We start from the raw sequence: 14,359 nt of genomic DNA, 5'->3' as shown, positions 1-14,359 counted from the left end.
AAAAAAAAAAAAAAAAAAACAGTTTTAAGCCTAGTCAGTGGTTTTCATTGTAGGTAGTTTTCTTCATGAACATTCTTTTCTTATTTGTTCAGCTTACAGAAGTATTAAAAGGCACAGAAGCCATCTCCACATAAAGGCGGATAGGTGGAACAGGCAGTGTTCCAAGGAAAAGTCTTCTTAGTACTTTGGTCTTATTTTATGAGGGACAATGAGTTGCTGTTTACTCAAGACTTTAGGTTTTATGTACCTAAAACTGTACAGTAAGTTTTGATCCATCTTAAAGTGTGCCTAAAGCTAAATTATGAATCAGAAGTAGACTTGTTAGGAGGCTGTTTTTACATGAGAGTCCTGTTGTCCTTGGTTGAGTACTATGCTGTTCACTGGTCCCAGCAATCTCTTCAACTTCAGTCCTATTACCTCTGCGCTTTATACACAGCTGTGTGTGTTTGATTGACTGACATGTGAATTCAAGCCAGATATTGAGCCTATTCATTTTGCTTTACAAATTTCAGAGGAAAAGCACAAGAAGCAATTTGAGTAATTTCTATAAAATGCTTTTTGTATGATTTAAAATATATATCTAATCCATGTTTTCTAATCCATGTTTTTAAAGTATGTTAAATACTAACATGGGGTTTTAGTTAATACTGTTAGTCTTAAAGATAAATGGTGGTATGGACGATAACCCCATTAGACTTCCAAATCTTGAATACATTCACTGTAGCAATTTTGATGTGCAACTAGAGACACTGTGTTCTCAAGGCTGATGTGTGCATACCAGCCATTTACAAGAGTACCGTGAATTAAACAGCCTGTAAGTGTCTGTCCCAGTGTCCATACATTACTGAGTAATCTCTTTCTATTATCTTTTTGCAGTATTATTCCACAGTAATGGAACAGCAAGTAAATGGCCAGCTAATAGAGCCGCTGCAGATATTTCCAAGAGGTAATGTTGAACAAATTCTAATCAACAGTGATTATTTCAGCAAACTGATCACCAGCTATGCTTTCCAAAGGTTTAAATGCACATAGCATGATGTTTAGCTCATAATCTGAAAAAAAAAACAAAAGAAGTATTCATTATCGTGGGAGATTGCAAGCTATAGTTATAGCAGATAAAATATCTAATCTACTAGAGTAAATTAAACTAACTAGATTGTTTTTTGTTTTTGAAGTGCATACTTACATTCGCTTAAAGAACTCTTTGGGAGTCCCCATGATTCTAAAGCAAGGCAGATGGCTGGCTTTAGCTCTGGACTTACAACTTATGGCTTGCGATGATGGTGAAGACCGCTGTTGAGATGAGAGCTGTCAGCTTGTGTGGAGGCTGTGAGAAATGGGACTCAGGGACAGGGCTTTGGGCACAGCTTGATATTTGTCTTGGGATGGGGGAAGTATTTCAAAAATAATGGGACCCTCTTCTTCAATGGCAGTTGATTTACATGAGCAGATGAGGGTGAGATTAAGTGAATCCTCCTTTAGGTTGGGCAGTACTAGCCTTGTAATTGGCTGTGATTGCTCCTTGTGTAAATATCCTCTCAAAATTTGAATAGTGGTGAAAAGAGTGACTTAGTTGTACCAAAGTAAGTTTTTAACCATTATTTTTGCCCCACTTGAAATCCATGTTTTCTAACTAATGGAACAGACCAGGAAATCCTCCAAGTAACTCTTCTAGAAATAGCTTAATGGAAATAATTAAAAGTTAAACTCACTTCGTTAACTAATACTGTACAGATAATCATGGTATGAGTTTTCCAATTAAACATTCTAGACTTTCATTACCTGTAACTCAGAAGTTTGAATGGCTCAATTAACCATTGGGCTCTATTTGCAGGGATGGTCTCAAAGGCAGTTGGCTTGGCCAGCTAGGGAGGAGATCCAGGTTCAAGTGCAATATACTTCTTTGGGCGTTTGTGTGGGCAGTAGAACCAGGGGGATTATTTCATTATTAGTAAGAACTTAATGGAGGGCAAAGTAAAAGGATAAAACTGTGCTACTTAAGATCAGTGGTCATTCAAAAGAAAAGTATGATTAACCGCGTTCTGTGGTGCTTGACAGAAAGGCAAACAGAGAGACTGATGTGTTTTTGTAGATGTCTCCTGACAGTGACCCAGATTATTTCCTTGTTTTCTCTGTGACTTCAGAGTTGGAGCAAACTTAAAAATTATTTCATTCACAAAGAATAAAATCTCTACCCATTGCTTCTGAGCTCTGTTCCGGCAATCCCAGAGAGTCTAGTCACCAGGCTGGAGGGCTTGTCTTTACAATAAGCTGTTTCCTTCTCTCCACAGGAACTCTTATCAGTTCAGTTCCCTTTCACTATCCAGGCAGTATTGTCAGCAAGGCTGTTCCTGTGCTAACCCCCCTGGTGGTGGCAGCCATTCTGAGACCTCAGCTCTGTCCTTTCTGTCCCTCCCAGCACTTCCACAGTTAGGTTTTTCTGCTCCCATTGCATGGGCTCTTAAGTAGCCTGAGAACTATATAGCAACTAAGCATTTAGTGGACTGCGAGTGAGAAGTTGGTTTAAATTACAGTTTGTTTCTTGGGGAAGGCATATAACGTCAAGTTCTAGTGGATGTGTGAAGGGAGTTTGGGGGGGTTTCGTGCAGTGGTGCTCAGCCTGTACCTCTCAACCTGTTTGATGGTCTAAACAACCCTTTTACAAGGGCTGTCTTAGTTATGTTATGATTCATAACAGTGGTAAAATTACAATTGTGACGTAGCAACGAAAATAATTTTAGGTTGGGGATGACTACAACCTGAAGGACTGTATTAGAGGGTTGCAGTGTTAGGAAGGCTGAGGACCACTGGCTTAGTTTAATGCTATAAAGACATAGCTATGCCATGCTGTGATCATCTGCATCCCTGGCATAACAACCTATGTGGCTTAATATGTCATTGAATGTAGTCTCTCCAGGCCACATTGAGAATTTCAAAATGTTAGTTCATCCCCCTTCTCTGTGCTGTGACTCAGATCTTTTGGGCTCTTTCGATTGTCTTGTTTGGTACCTGACTACCTTACTACAGATGTAGATGTCCCCATGTGATGAAATACATATTTGTTCAGGTTATATTTTAATACAAACTAGAGATCCCTGGGAAGAAGGAATCTCAGTTGAGGAATTATCTGTCTCCATTAGACTGTCAGGTTTTGATTTCTGATTGATGTCTACAGTGCCAGCCCTGGGTATACTATCCTGGATTGTATTAAGAAAGGTAGCAGCTGCCCATGAGTCTGGAAGCAAGCCAGTGAACAGCCCTCTGTGGCCGCTACTTTTTTTCCTGCTTCCAGGTTTCTGCTTTGGCTTCTCTAGATAATGGACTGTAACCTGTAAGCTAGAATAAACCCTTTATTCCCCAAGGCGGTTTTTGGTTGTGGCGTTTATCACATATGCATACTTGGACAGTGTAGTTAGAATGTGGACATGATAGAAGGTTCTCTGGGTCTTCCTGGTTGGTGAGAGGGTCTCAAGCCCTATAGGGTCTGTGCCTAGGCCCAATGTTAAAAAGAATCTTTAGGCTGAGCAAGTTATTGGGTCTGGAGACAAAAATTTTACTCTGATCATATATCCTCCTCATTTCAAGGAGCACTGTTGTCTTGAATAGCATTCCAGTCTTAGTTCACGGCCAAGTCTTCCCTGTGAGCTGTGTTAAATATTAATAAGTATGAAAATTGGTTAGCATTATAGTAAGAGCCTTCTTAACTTCAGGATCCATGAGGTTGCTGGGGTTTTGAATGCGACATGGCTGTTTAGATTTCTAGTCACAAAGGTTTGATGGGGCAGTTGAGAAGCAAGCCGTGCCGAGGTTAGAGAAGACAGCTGGAGGCCTTCTCAGTCCTTGGCTCATCCCCATTTGCCTGCACAGGTTACTGCAGAGGCTGTCGTCTGAGCTAATACTGAGGCTTCCAGGGCTAGGCGTCAGAAGAGTGCGGCCGTTGGTTTGTTAATTTGTATTTTAAGGAAAGACGATTTGGATTCTTAATGTATTAAGTATCCTATACGCTTAAAATATAAAAACATTTATTCATGTTTATGTTTTTTTGGAATATTAATGTAATAAATTCATTAAAAATATATATATTTATTTTATTTTCTGTGTATGTGTGTGCCTGATTATATGCCTGTGTACCATGAGTGTGTGGGAACTAGAGAAGGTCAGAAGAGGTGTTTGATCCCCTAGAACTGGGGTTAGAAATGGTTGTCAGTCACTATGTGAGTATTGGGAACGGAACCTGGGTCCTCTGGAAGAGCAGCCAGTGTTCATAACCATTGAGCTGTCTCTCCAGCCCTACTAACATAATAAATTAAAATTTATTTGAAGTTCCCAAGTCAAAGTGAAGCCCATGCCTTGTAATTATAATGCTTGTCTTCTTAAGCAGCTTGATTTCTGTTGTCAAGAAACAAAAAGAAAACAAAATCAAATTCACCCTTCTCTAGACAGAGTTGACAGCCCTAACAGTCTGCTGTAGGACACTCTAGTGTTTGGGCAGAATTGATGTAAAGCAGGGACAGGGAGCTTGTGTTTGAAACATGTGATGAAGAAGCATCTGCTGGATTAGAAATATCTCACTTGTAGCCCACGATGGTGCTGGGAAATCCCTATCAGTTTTCCTAGTCCTCTGTTACCTTCAGAGCTAAGTATTAATGGACATGAAGATTTTCTGAAAACCTCATTAAATTATATATCTGTTTAAATAGTCTGGTTGCTTATGGCTTTGTAAGACTTGAATATACTCAGACTTGCATATTCCATCTTGGAGTTCCCAGCAGTCTTTTTGGCATTCAAAAACCCTTTCTCCACCCCTCCATGCCTTCAAAGCAACAAAAGCAGAGACCTGCTGTTTAGCACACCCTTTGACTGCCTTGTGCAGTTCTGTAGCGAGGGAAGGCTGCAGACATCTGAGCCACGAGAGGAGTCTCATTCTAGCTCGGCTAATGTTTTGGTGTGTTTTAAACAGAAATTGGAATTCATATGAAGCCGTGTCAGAAAGCTCTGTGCATTTATAAACGCTCACTCCTGCAAGTTAAAAACCCAGTTCATAATTCCCACCTTGGGTCTGGGGGCCACTTTTCAATCATTTCTCTCTGCTAATTTTGGTGTCACCCTCATTTCTTTTTAAACGATTCATTTTGAGCAAATTTGTAAATGGCCCTGATGTGTTCTACAATTTAGTCAATTACTGTTTCAGCCTGCAAGCCTCCTGGGGAACGGAACATACATGGCCTGAAGGTACGAATTTCAATAATTGTTTCAGTAAAGTTAGATGGATTTGTAATGCTGTGTTCCACTTATTGAAATGTCAAATAAAACTGCACTTTCTCAAGCTCTGACAAGCAATCTTTCTCCTCTCCCCGCCCCCCATTTTTTGAGTGGTGGGGGTGGAAGGGCCACATCTGTATTTGCTTACAATGTGTATGTACTTGGATCCTGGGCCTTGGGTGCTATAGTTTTCAATGACTTGGAGTTGTTTTGTTGGTCAGTTTCTCCAGGATGCTCCTGGGGTCTGTTGTCCACTAAGATGTATCTGAGGGAAAACGGGGCCTTCCTTGTGGCGATTAATTCAGCTCGTAAGCATATTGCACACAGGCTGCCCTCCCTCTTCTCTCCACATATTTATGCTTGGAAAACATGTCTAGTTAATGTCTCCTCATTGTTCTGCATGTTTTAAATTCTGGATTTCTGCTCAAGGCTTCACATCTGAAAGAAAAGCTGGCTATTTTATTAGGCTCGAGTGTTTTATAATTAATTACTTGAACCTCATTTTCTAGTGAATGGGATGCAGTTGTAGAGCCGGAAGGGGTGGTATCCTGAGGGTTGCTACTAACCCCAGACAAGAGCTTACTGTGCTTGCACAGGCAGCCTGCCTTTATGTCACTGTAGATAGCAACCTGAGATTTACGCCCCTCCCCTTTCCCCCAGCACTATTTAAGTATTTGAATAATGCCAGGGATATCAGATTATGTAATCTATAGATTGTACAGTTCTGTAGCCTGTATACTGAATATACTCCAGTAGTGGGTCTGTCTAGCAACATGCTAATTAACCTTCATAGTGAGATGAGCATTGTGTGCTGAATTATAGGCTAATTAGAACTGTGTCCTCAGAACACGAGACTGACCCAACTTCTCTCTTCACTTATAGGTGAATACACGGGCTGGACCATCTCAACACACCAGCCCTGTGGTCTCAGATTCGCTTCCAAGCAATAGGTAAGGACAGACAAGGGACATGTGCTCTGCTGTGTTCCTTTCCAGTTGGCTGTGGGCTGGGAAGACACTGGTGTAACACACTTGTCTTTTCTGTAAGACAAAAAGAATAGGTGGCTGTAAAGAAAGCTTGACTAGCTAGCTAGCTCTTGCTACATATTGACTGTAGAGAAAAAAAGACTTAATATAGAAAGATGATATTAGAGGCAGGTGAGATGGTTCAGTTAATAAAGTGCCTGCCGGGCAAGCATGAGGACCTGAGTTTGGATCCCCAGCACCCATCTAAAATCCAGATGTGGCACCACATGTTTGTGACTCTGCTTCTGGGGAGGTAGAGACAGGCACATCACAGGAGCTCACTGGTCAGTCACCTAGCTGAATCCATGAGCTACAAGTCCAGTAAGAGGGCCTATCACAAAATATAAGACTGTGACTCATTAAGGAAGATCTCATACATGAACCTCTGGCTTCCAGATGTGCATAGATATGTGTACACACCCCCTACAAACACACCTATACCACACACACCCATACAAAATAGGTAAATAAGTAATAAAGATTCAAAGATGAAATTGACATGTGAAATAGTTAATTTTGTTCTAAGTAGTTTTTCCCGAGTCTCCAAATTGTATATACAGCCTGTTTCAAGTCTTGATCCAGTTACAAACTGTGTGATTCTTAAGTGTTTCCTGCTTGCGCATCTTTTGACAGTGTTATTATCTGCTGGCATCTTTACCAGACAGAGTCAGGGGAAGAGTCAAATGGTGACATTTAGTTTGACCGGCAGTGCTGCTCATTAATGGCATCTTGCATTGTCCAGGAGATTAAATGACTGGATCAAGAAGGTCGCTTTTGTCAATTCATGCTAGTGTCATCCCACTCTGGGACAGATCTTAAGCCTTTCATAGTCTTCTTTTATCCCCCAACTTAACTGCTACACTATGGTGATGCTCAGGTGTTCAGTTAGCCTGCCTGTAGACATTCCTCACCTTGCGATGCTGGGAGGTTCTTGCTCTGTATTGCAGTCACAATGTGGCTGGGAAGCTGACAGACACACAAGAGCTTCTTCCGTCCTGCACTGAAGGGCCCTGCCTCTGGGACTTCAGTCAGTGTGTGCACAGCCTTTAACAGGGTGAGGTGCAGTTTAGGCTTCTGCTTTCCCTTCACACCCTTCTGTCTTCCTCTGTGCAGTCTTGGGTCTTTGCCTGTGGGTTTCTGCTTTTACTCTGGTTTACAGTTTTGGAGGCTGAGAGTCCATCTTGCCTGGCTCAGGCAGTGGTGAGGATACTTGTTGGTTACTCTCCTCATTGTGGGGACATGTGCAGGAATGAGTGCACCTAATACCGGAGCCACACACTGTTCCTGTGCTCCTGCTCTCTTTTTTATTGTCTTTAATTGAAACATTTTATATGTATGAGTGTTTGTGTGTATGTATGAGTATGTAGCATGTGCGTACCACTGCCCCTAGAAGCCAGAAGAAGTGGTCGGAACTCCTGGAACAGGAGTTACTCAGATGGCGATGAACCTCCTTCTGAGAGCTGGAGACCAAGCAGGTTCTCTGCTAGAGGAACAAGTACTCTAAACCACTGAGCCATGTCTTGCTTGTATTTTTTTTCTTTAACTTTTGAGACTCTTGCTATGTAGCTCAGGTGTAAATCAAACATGGCAGTCCCCCTGCATCATCCTCTCAAGTGCTAGGATTACTGGTGTGTGCCACCACACTTTCTCCACAATCCCAGGTGACCTAAGGCCCTTCCACTAGGTTCCTCCCCCAAAGCTGCTTCCCTGGATACTTTACTGTGGTGTCAGTATCCACCCACTAGCCTTCCTGCTGAGAATACAGGCTCTAAAAGGCACCTCCTTTAACAGTCGGTTCCATCCTAGAGTACAGTTAGCCAGCTAGTCACCAGCATGTGTTTTGCCTGGTCTTGTGGGGGAGGCATTTGCCTCTCCACAGAGGGCTTTGGACCTGCCAGATGCTGGTGTGCATGCACTGTCTCCATACTGCCTGGACGTGTGAGCCCTGGTCCTGCAGACTAGAGGCATATAGATAGAGGACTGCATGTTCACAGAGCTCCTGGAAGGCAGAACATTTCACTGGTGCCACTGATCCCAGAAAAGATGATGTGCATACAGATGGCCAATGAGCCCTGGGAAGTCAAGCTTTCCCCTGGTGTTTTAGATTACACCTTTCAACAGAATTGAAAAGATTTCAAATCATAGAAGCAGTGTTACTTTCCCTGCAACTGAGGATTAGCTTGGTGTAAAAATTGTCATGTGTCTTCATGGAGCACAGTAAGATTCTTGGGTCAGAAGGAACTTTACCACCTGATTATCTCACGTTTCATCTTGGCCTCTTCACTTGGGGATATGGCAGTCTCCTAGATTGTAAGGATAGTTAGTGGTTCCTGTAATGGAAGAATGTTAATTTAAAAAGTCCTATGGGTGTTTTAATGTTACCCTGCATTGGCCATGTCTGTGCTCCAGTTCATCACTATAGTAGGTACCCCGTGTGGACACCTGTATCTTACCTCTGCTTCTTTTGTCTGTAGCAGTGAGCTCACTGGAGCACAGACATCTCAGTCTCAAGTGCTCTGTGAGGGCAGTGACTTCAGTGTCACCCACTGCAAGCCCTGGCATGAGGCGTGGTACGGCATGCTCACTGGGATGAGTGACTGGATGTATACGTAGGTCCACATTCAGATTTCTCTCAGCTGAGTTCTTTCAACTTACTCTGCTTTTATGACATCATTGCTAGTCCCCTTACCTCATATTTCTTTTTAGTTTCTGAGACAGCATCTTGCACTGTAGATCAGACATACCCAGAATTCACCATGCACAATCTACGTCCACCTTGAAACCAGAGCAGTCTTTCTGCCTCAATCTTTGGAGTGTTAGGACTGTAGATGTGAACAACCATGTCCAACTCCACCTTAACAGAAACTGTTTATGGGTGCTGTGCCTGCCTGTGTGTCTGTGCACCATGTGCATGTAGTGCCTCTGGAGCCCAGAAGAGGGCATCAGATGCCCTGGAACTGGAGTCACAGGTGGTCATGAGCCTCTTTGTGGATGTTGGGAATGGAACCTAGGCCCTCTGTAAGAACAGCCAGTGCTCTCAACCCCTGGGCCATTTCTCTAGCCCATGGCCCTCTCTTTTCATTCTTTTATGCATTGGATATCTTGGTGTCTTTTCTCAAGTGTTATAGTCAGGTTACAATTATGTACATTTTAAAAAGAGGTTTTGGTAACTCAAGTTCTTAAGAACAAATGAAATATTGGATAACCAGGGTATAGAACAAATTTGCTGGATGACGCTTTTTGGTTTTTCATGCTAAGACTTGAAACTAAGACCCCACCCGTGTTAAACATGCGCTCTACCTCCGAGTGCTGCTCTCCCTTCCTTTAAACTAGATTAGCACAGCCGGATGCTGGCGTGTCAGTGGGATCAGTTTCCTCCTATTGCTCTCAGAGTGTAAGTCGTTCTTTGGCATGGGGGAATAACCATTTGTTAGACCGAGTTTATTAACCCACATGGTGTTCCTAGGTCATAATTACTGATTCAAGTCCCACTGCCGAGGTCTTTCTGAACAGCTTGGCTTTCTCCTTCTGTAAAATTAGGATGATTAAGCTCTCTGTCCATCCACTGCTAGTGTAAGATTGATGAAGCTATGTTAAGGAATCATATTTTGTTTCTTGGATGAAAGACATTTTGTAAAGGCCATGAATCAAAGTGTTACTATTTAAGCTTATGACATAAAGAACTATCTGTGGAGAGAGCACAGTGGAAGCTCTGTTTGGTTGCTTGTGTCTTTACAATAAGCAGAATTATCAAATTTGGAGTCATTTATGGAAATACAAAGACTTAACTATTTTTCATACAAGTGTGTGTGTGTGTGTGTGTGTGTGTGTGTGTGTGTTAATCTGAATTTAGATAGGATCTGTGTCCTTTCTCTGTAAGTTAGGAATAAGCATACATGAAGGAGTGTAGTTCTTGTGGAAATACCTCAAGAGGCTACAGTGTCTGCCATTGCTCAGCATTCTGCAAATGAGCTGCATGACCAAGTTAGTAATTGGACTGGTTTTGAGGCAGCTGTTCACTTTTTGGTATGTACTACATCTTTAGTTCCAGTCTACAAAATTCTTGACTGTTCCCCTGGGCTGATCAGCCTCTGGAGAACGTTATCAGCCTAGAATCCTTAGGTGAAGGCATAGTTTAGACAGTTTTAAAAAGTGTGGGGACTGAGGCTCAATAGTCTGTTGGACCACAGCAGAACTGTAAGGAGTATTTAGAGAGAATGATTATCAGAAGGACCAGCTTGAGTGTGAGATCATAGTAAAGATGCCATGTGGAATGCCAGTGTGGTTCAGATGAGGTCCTGAGCTCCATTCCTTCCTGATATATTTTACTCTTTATATCTTCTCATGTTACCGCTACACCTGCCTCAGAGTATCAGTAGCCACCATTTCTTGAACACTTAGCACTTAGTTGTTCAGGGGCAAGGAAGGAATAGAGCATAATAGAATGAGTTGAGGTCTGTGTTCTGGAGCTTCCAGTCTCTGGTGAGAGTGTAGGGGAAGAAAGAGCCACACTGGTAATGAGCAGATGGGAGAGTTTATCTGGCAGAGAGATCATAGGGTGGACAGTTAAGGATAGAGCTGGCCAGCTTCACATTTCAAAGACTTAGTAGTTGGTGAGGTACTGTTCTTTTAAAGGTTGTTTATCCATCTATCTATCTGTCCACCTACCTATCTACCTTCCTATCTGTCTATTTTTAAAAGGTGTGTCTGTCTGTCTATCTATCCATCCATCCATCCATCCATCCACCCACTTGTGTTCTAGTGCTTTAACTGCTTGTGTGATGTCCATGCACCATGTACATGCAGTGCCTACAGAGGCCAGAAGAGGGAGTCAGATTCCCCTAGAACTGAAGTTTAGAACAGATGTGAGCCACCATGTGGGTTCTGGGAACAAAACCTGGGTCCTTTGAAAGAGCAGCCAGTGCTCTTAATTGCTGATCCATCTTTCCAGCCTGTGAGGTGCTATTTTAGCTCCCTTGCTACTTAGTCGGGTGGCCATGGAGGCCTAACCTACTGTAAGTAAAGCTTGAGAACTTTGGAGCTCTTTCTTAAGCATTTTCACTAAACAGGACTAAGCTATCTGCAGAAATGTTTGCATAATGTATTATCTCCTGCTATTGTAACAAATGCCTGAGGAAATCAGCTAATAAAGAAGAAAGGCTTATTTTGGTTCACAGTATAGAGTTTCAGTCCACAGTTTGGTCTCATTGACTTCTGCCTGGTGAAACGGCAGCATTTCACAGTGGGACCATGTGATGGAAGAAGCTGGTCACTTCCTGGTGAGGGAGGCAGAGAAAGGTAAAATCAAAGCAGGTAGATATTTCACAGTCTCTGTGGAGAGCATGCCCCTAACAAGCTAAACATCCTACTAGGCCCCACTGCTCGGAGTTACTACTGTGGTCAGGACCTGTGGGATTCACGCTAACTAGGTAGCACATAGCCATATATGTTCCGAGAACATTTTAATAATCACTAAGTAATAATGGAAGCCGAGTCTCCTAGGGAAGCAAAAGAAAGAGAGGACAGCCTTAGTTTATTGATTTGACTAATAAAACTATGCCTGTAGTGTACAGACAGTGCTGTTTGGTAATGCTTCACTTGTCTGGTTACCTATAATACAGATATGCTGCCTATTTTATAGAAAGAGTAATTGACTTTCCAAGAGGAGAGGTAATGGGTCCCAGGTCCCATAGCTGCTGACAATGGTTACTGGATGTTTGTTTCCAGGAAGTTAAGTGCACAACTCTTATCTGTAGTAAGAGACCAGAGCATAACCTGTCTATCATATGATGTTTGAAGTGCTGTCATCTTTGCTGCCTGAGAATATTCTTGAAAAAGCATCCAGTGTTTTGTGCATCAGAAGTGTAAAGTCACATAAAATCACTGTGGAGGGGCTTCTGCCCCTCTCCATAGTCTACTCCCAAACTCTGGAGACTCCTTGGGCTTCTGGCCTCCATGGAACCCTTGGCATTCTACATTTACTTAACAACAACAACAAAACCATCTTAGAAAAGGCATGTTTTAGTCTGGAGTATTATTATTATTATTATTATTATTATTATTATTATTATTATTATTGTTAGACAAGTTCTCCAACTCCTGATGTAGCTAAAGATGACCTTGAACTGCTTACTGTTCCTCTTGTTCCTCGGGATTACCCATGTGTGCCACCACACTTTGCTGCCTGGTACTGAGGATTGACCCCGGGGCCTGGATGTGTGCTCAGCAAGCAGTCTGCCACCTGAGCCGCATCCTCACCCCTTGGTCTGGAATTTGCAGTAGTATTGAGAGGTGTTGGTGACCTTGCCACTGACAGTGTCATTTCTTTGCAGCTTGAAGAAATCCTCAGCTGAACTGAGAAAGATACTGGCCAACGGCCAGGTAGGTATTGTTGTATACTAAACTCCAGAGTAGCACTGTTGCTGTCCAAAGTGTAGCCATAGTGTTAAATGATGAAGAGTCTGCACATTTCTTCATGTCATAAATGAATGCCTAAGCTTAATTTGATTGGCAGAACAATCTGCAGCACGCTTTTCAACCTGAGCTAATGGGTTTCACTCCCAGCAGATTGAGGCACTGTGCACACAGCCACACTGCCATCTCAGTTTTAAAAAGTTAATCAGTTCTGAACAAGTCGTCATTCGTCGGTGGTTGACAGGGCCCTGTGTTTTGAAGTGACTGTTTCTTTCATTATCTCTGGGGACAAAGGAGAAAACCGTGACTTTCCAGCCTTAGCTTCTCTTTTGTCCAGAGACCAGCATTGGCTTTTATGGGGACTGAAGCCAGATCGGTCAGACCGTGACACATGTGTCCCTGGGCTTCAGGGAACCTTGGTTTGCCTTGTTTGTTGGGCCATCTGAAACTGAATGACCCAACCCAGCCAGGGAAGGACAAACAGGCCTGCGAGCCACTGATTTTTCACTAATTTTGATTCAAGTAAATGGACACTTCTGAAATAGTATAGTACTTTTAAACATTCACTGGTAAATGAAGCTACCTACAGGGGCTGCAATTCCTCAGTAGCAACATAAATGCGTTTTCATGTTTGTTACAGTGAAGCCCTTTGATAGCCTTGCAGGCAGCGCCTGTCCATTGCGATCAAGCCTGCCTATTAGGCTCTATTGACTGAGACATCTGTGTCACTGCAAATAAAAGACTCTTATTGATTTTCTTAACTGCTGTTCACTTCCGTCCATGTTTCGAAGGCTGAGATCTTAATTATCTCAGATGCTTATTCAGTGCCTTCGCACGCTGACCTCTCCAAGCCTCGTTGGCATTTCATGAATCAAAGACTTGTAGTGCAGCATGTCAAGAGGACAAAGAGGGGTCCTCACTCGTGTCCTTTAATAGCACCTGTAACATTACACCTAATAGATATGCACACTAAAACAGGACTCATGGAAGAACTTCTGGAAGCATGGCACACAATCTTTTGAAGAGTTACAAAAAATTGAGTTGATCTGGTTCTGACAGTCTGTCAGTCAGTGTGTGTGAGCTCTAGTCCTTAAATGTTTGGAAGAGAATCTGGCATGGTGTTGATTGTGTGTCTAATTCTGGTAGTCTCAAATTCTGCGATAGGCTGTGCTTGCTAGGGATCAAACCCAGCTCCTCCAACATTTTGAGCTGGTGCTATACCATCAGCCTCCAAATGTTAGATAGCATTTACCTACAACTGTTACCTTGATGCACCAAAGGTGTGCTTAGACTGAGGTCTGGCTGGCTCCTGTGTGCCTGGTACGTGTGTAGCAGTGTGAACAAAAGCTGGGACACTGAGCCAGGCCGTGTACAGACACATGTTCAGTCTGCTTGCATTCTAGCTACTAATTACAGTTTTTGGACAAGTCACTTGTGTTTCCCAGCCGTAAAATATATTTTAAAATAGACATAAATTAAGAAGTTTTAACTACATTATTCAACCTAGGCAGTGGAGAATAAGTAGCCTGTCACACAGTCTTCTTTCCTAAATGAAAAACACTTCGGGCTGGTGAGATGGCTCAGTGGGTAAGAGCACCTGACTGCTCTTCCGAAGGTCCAGAGTTCAAATCCCAGCAACCACATGGTGGCTCACAACC

The 14,359-nt window shown here is 42.6% G+C and overlaps 1 protein-coding gene across 2 annotated transcripts in view; it reads left to right on the top strand.

Annotated features, from left to right (window-relative positions):
* Map2k5 (mitogen-activated protein kinase kinase 5) overlaps window positions 1-14,359 on the top strand; it is a 217,329-nt gene that overhangs the window by 33,370 nt on the left and 169,600 nt on the right. For both annotated transcript variants that reach the window (XM_029542971.1, XM_021206485.2), the window contains exons 4-7: window positions 877-946; window positions 5,192-5,232; window positions 6,145-6,212; window positions 12,620-12,668. In XM_029542971.1, the coding sequence (XP_029398831.1) occupies window positions 877-946; window positions 5,192-5,232; window positions 6,145-6,212; window positions 12,620-12,668 (228 nt within the window). The remainder of the gene's footprint in view (window positions 1-876; window positions 947-5,191; window positions 5,233-6,144; window positions 6,213-12,619; window positions 12,669-14,359) is intronic.

This window comes from Mus pahari, chromosome 10 (assembly GCF_900095145.1).
Source record: "Mus pahari chromosome 10, PAHARI_EIJ_v1.1, whole genome shotgun sequence".
Lineage (NCBI taxonomy): Eukaryota > Metazoa > Chordata > Mammalia > Rodentia > Muridae > Mus > Mus pahari.
The sequence above is the reverse complement of the archived record's forward strand: the minus strand, read 5'-3'. Positions and strand labels throughout refer to the sequence as shown.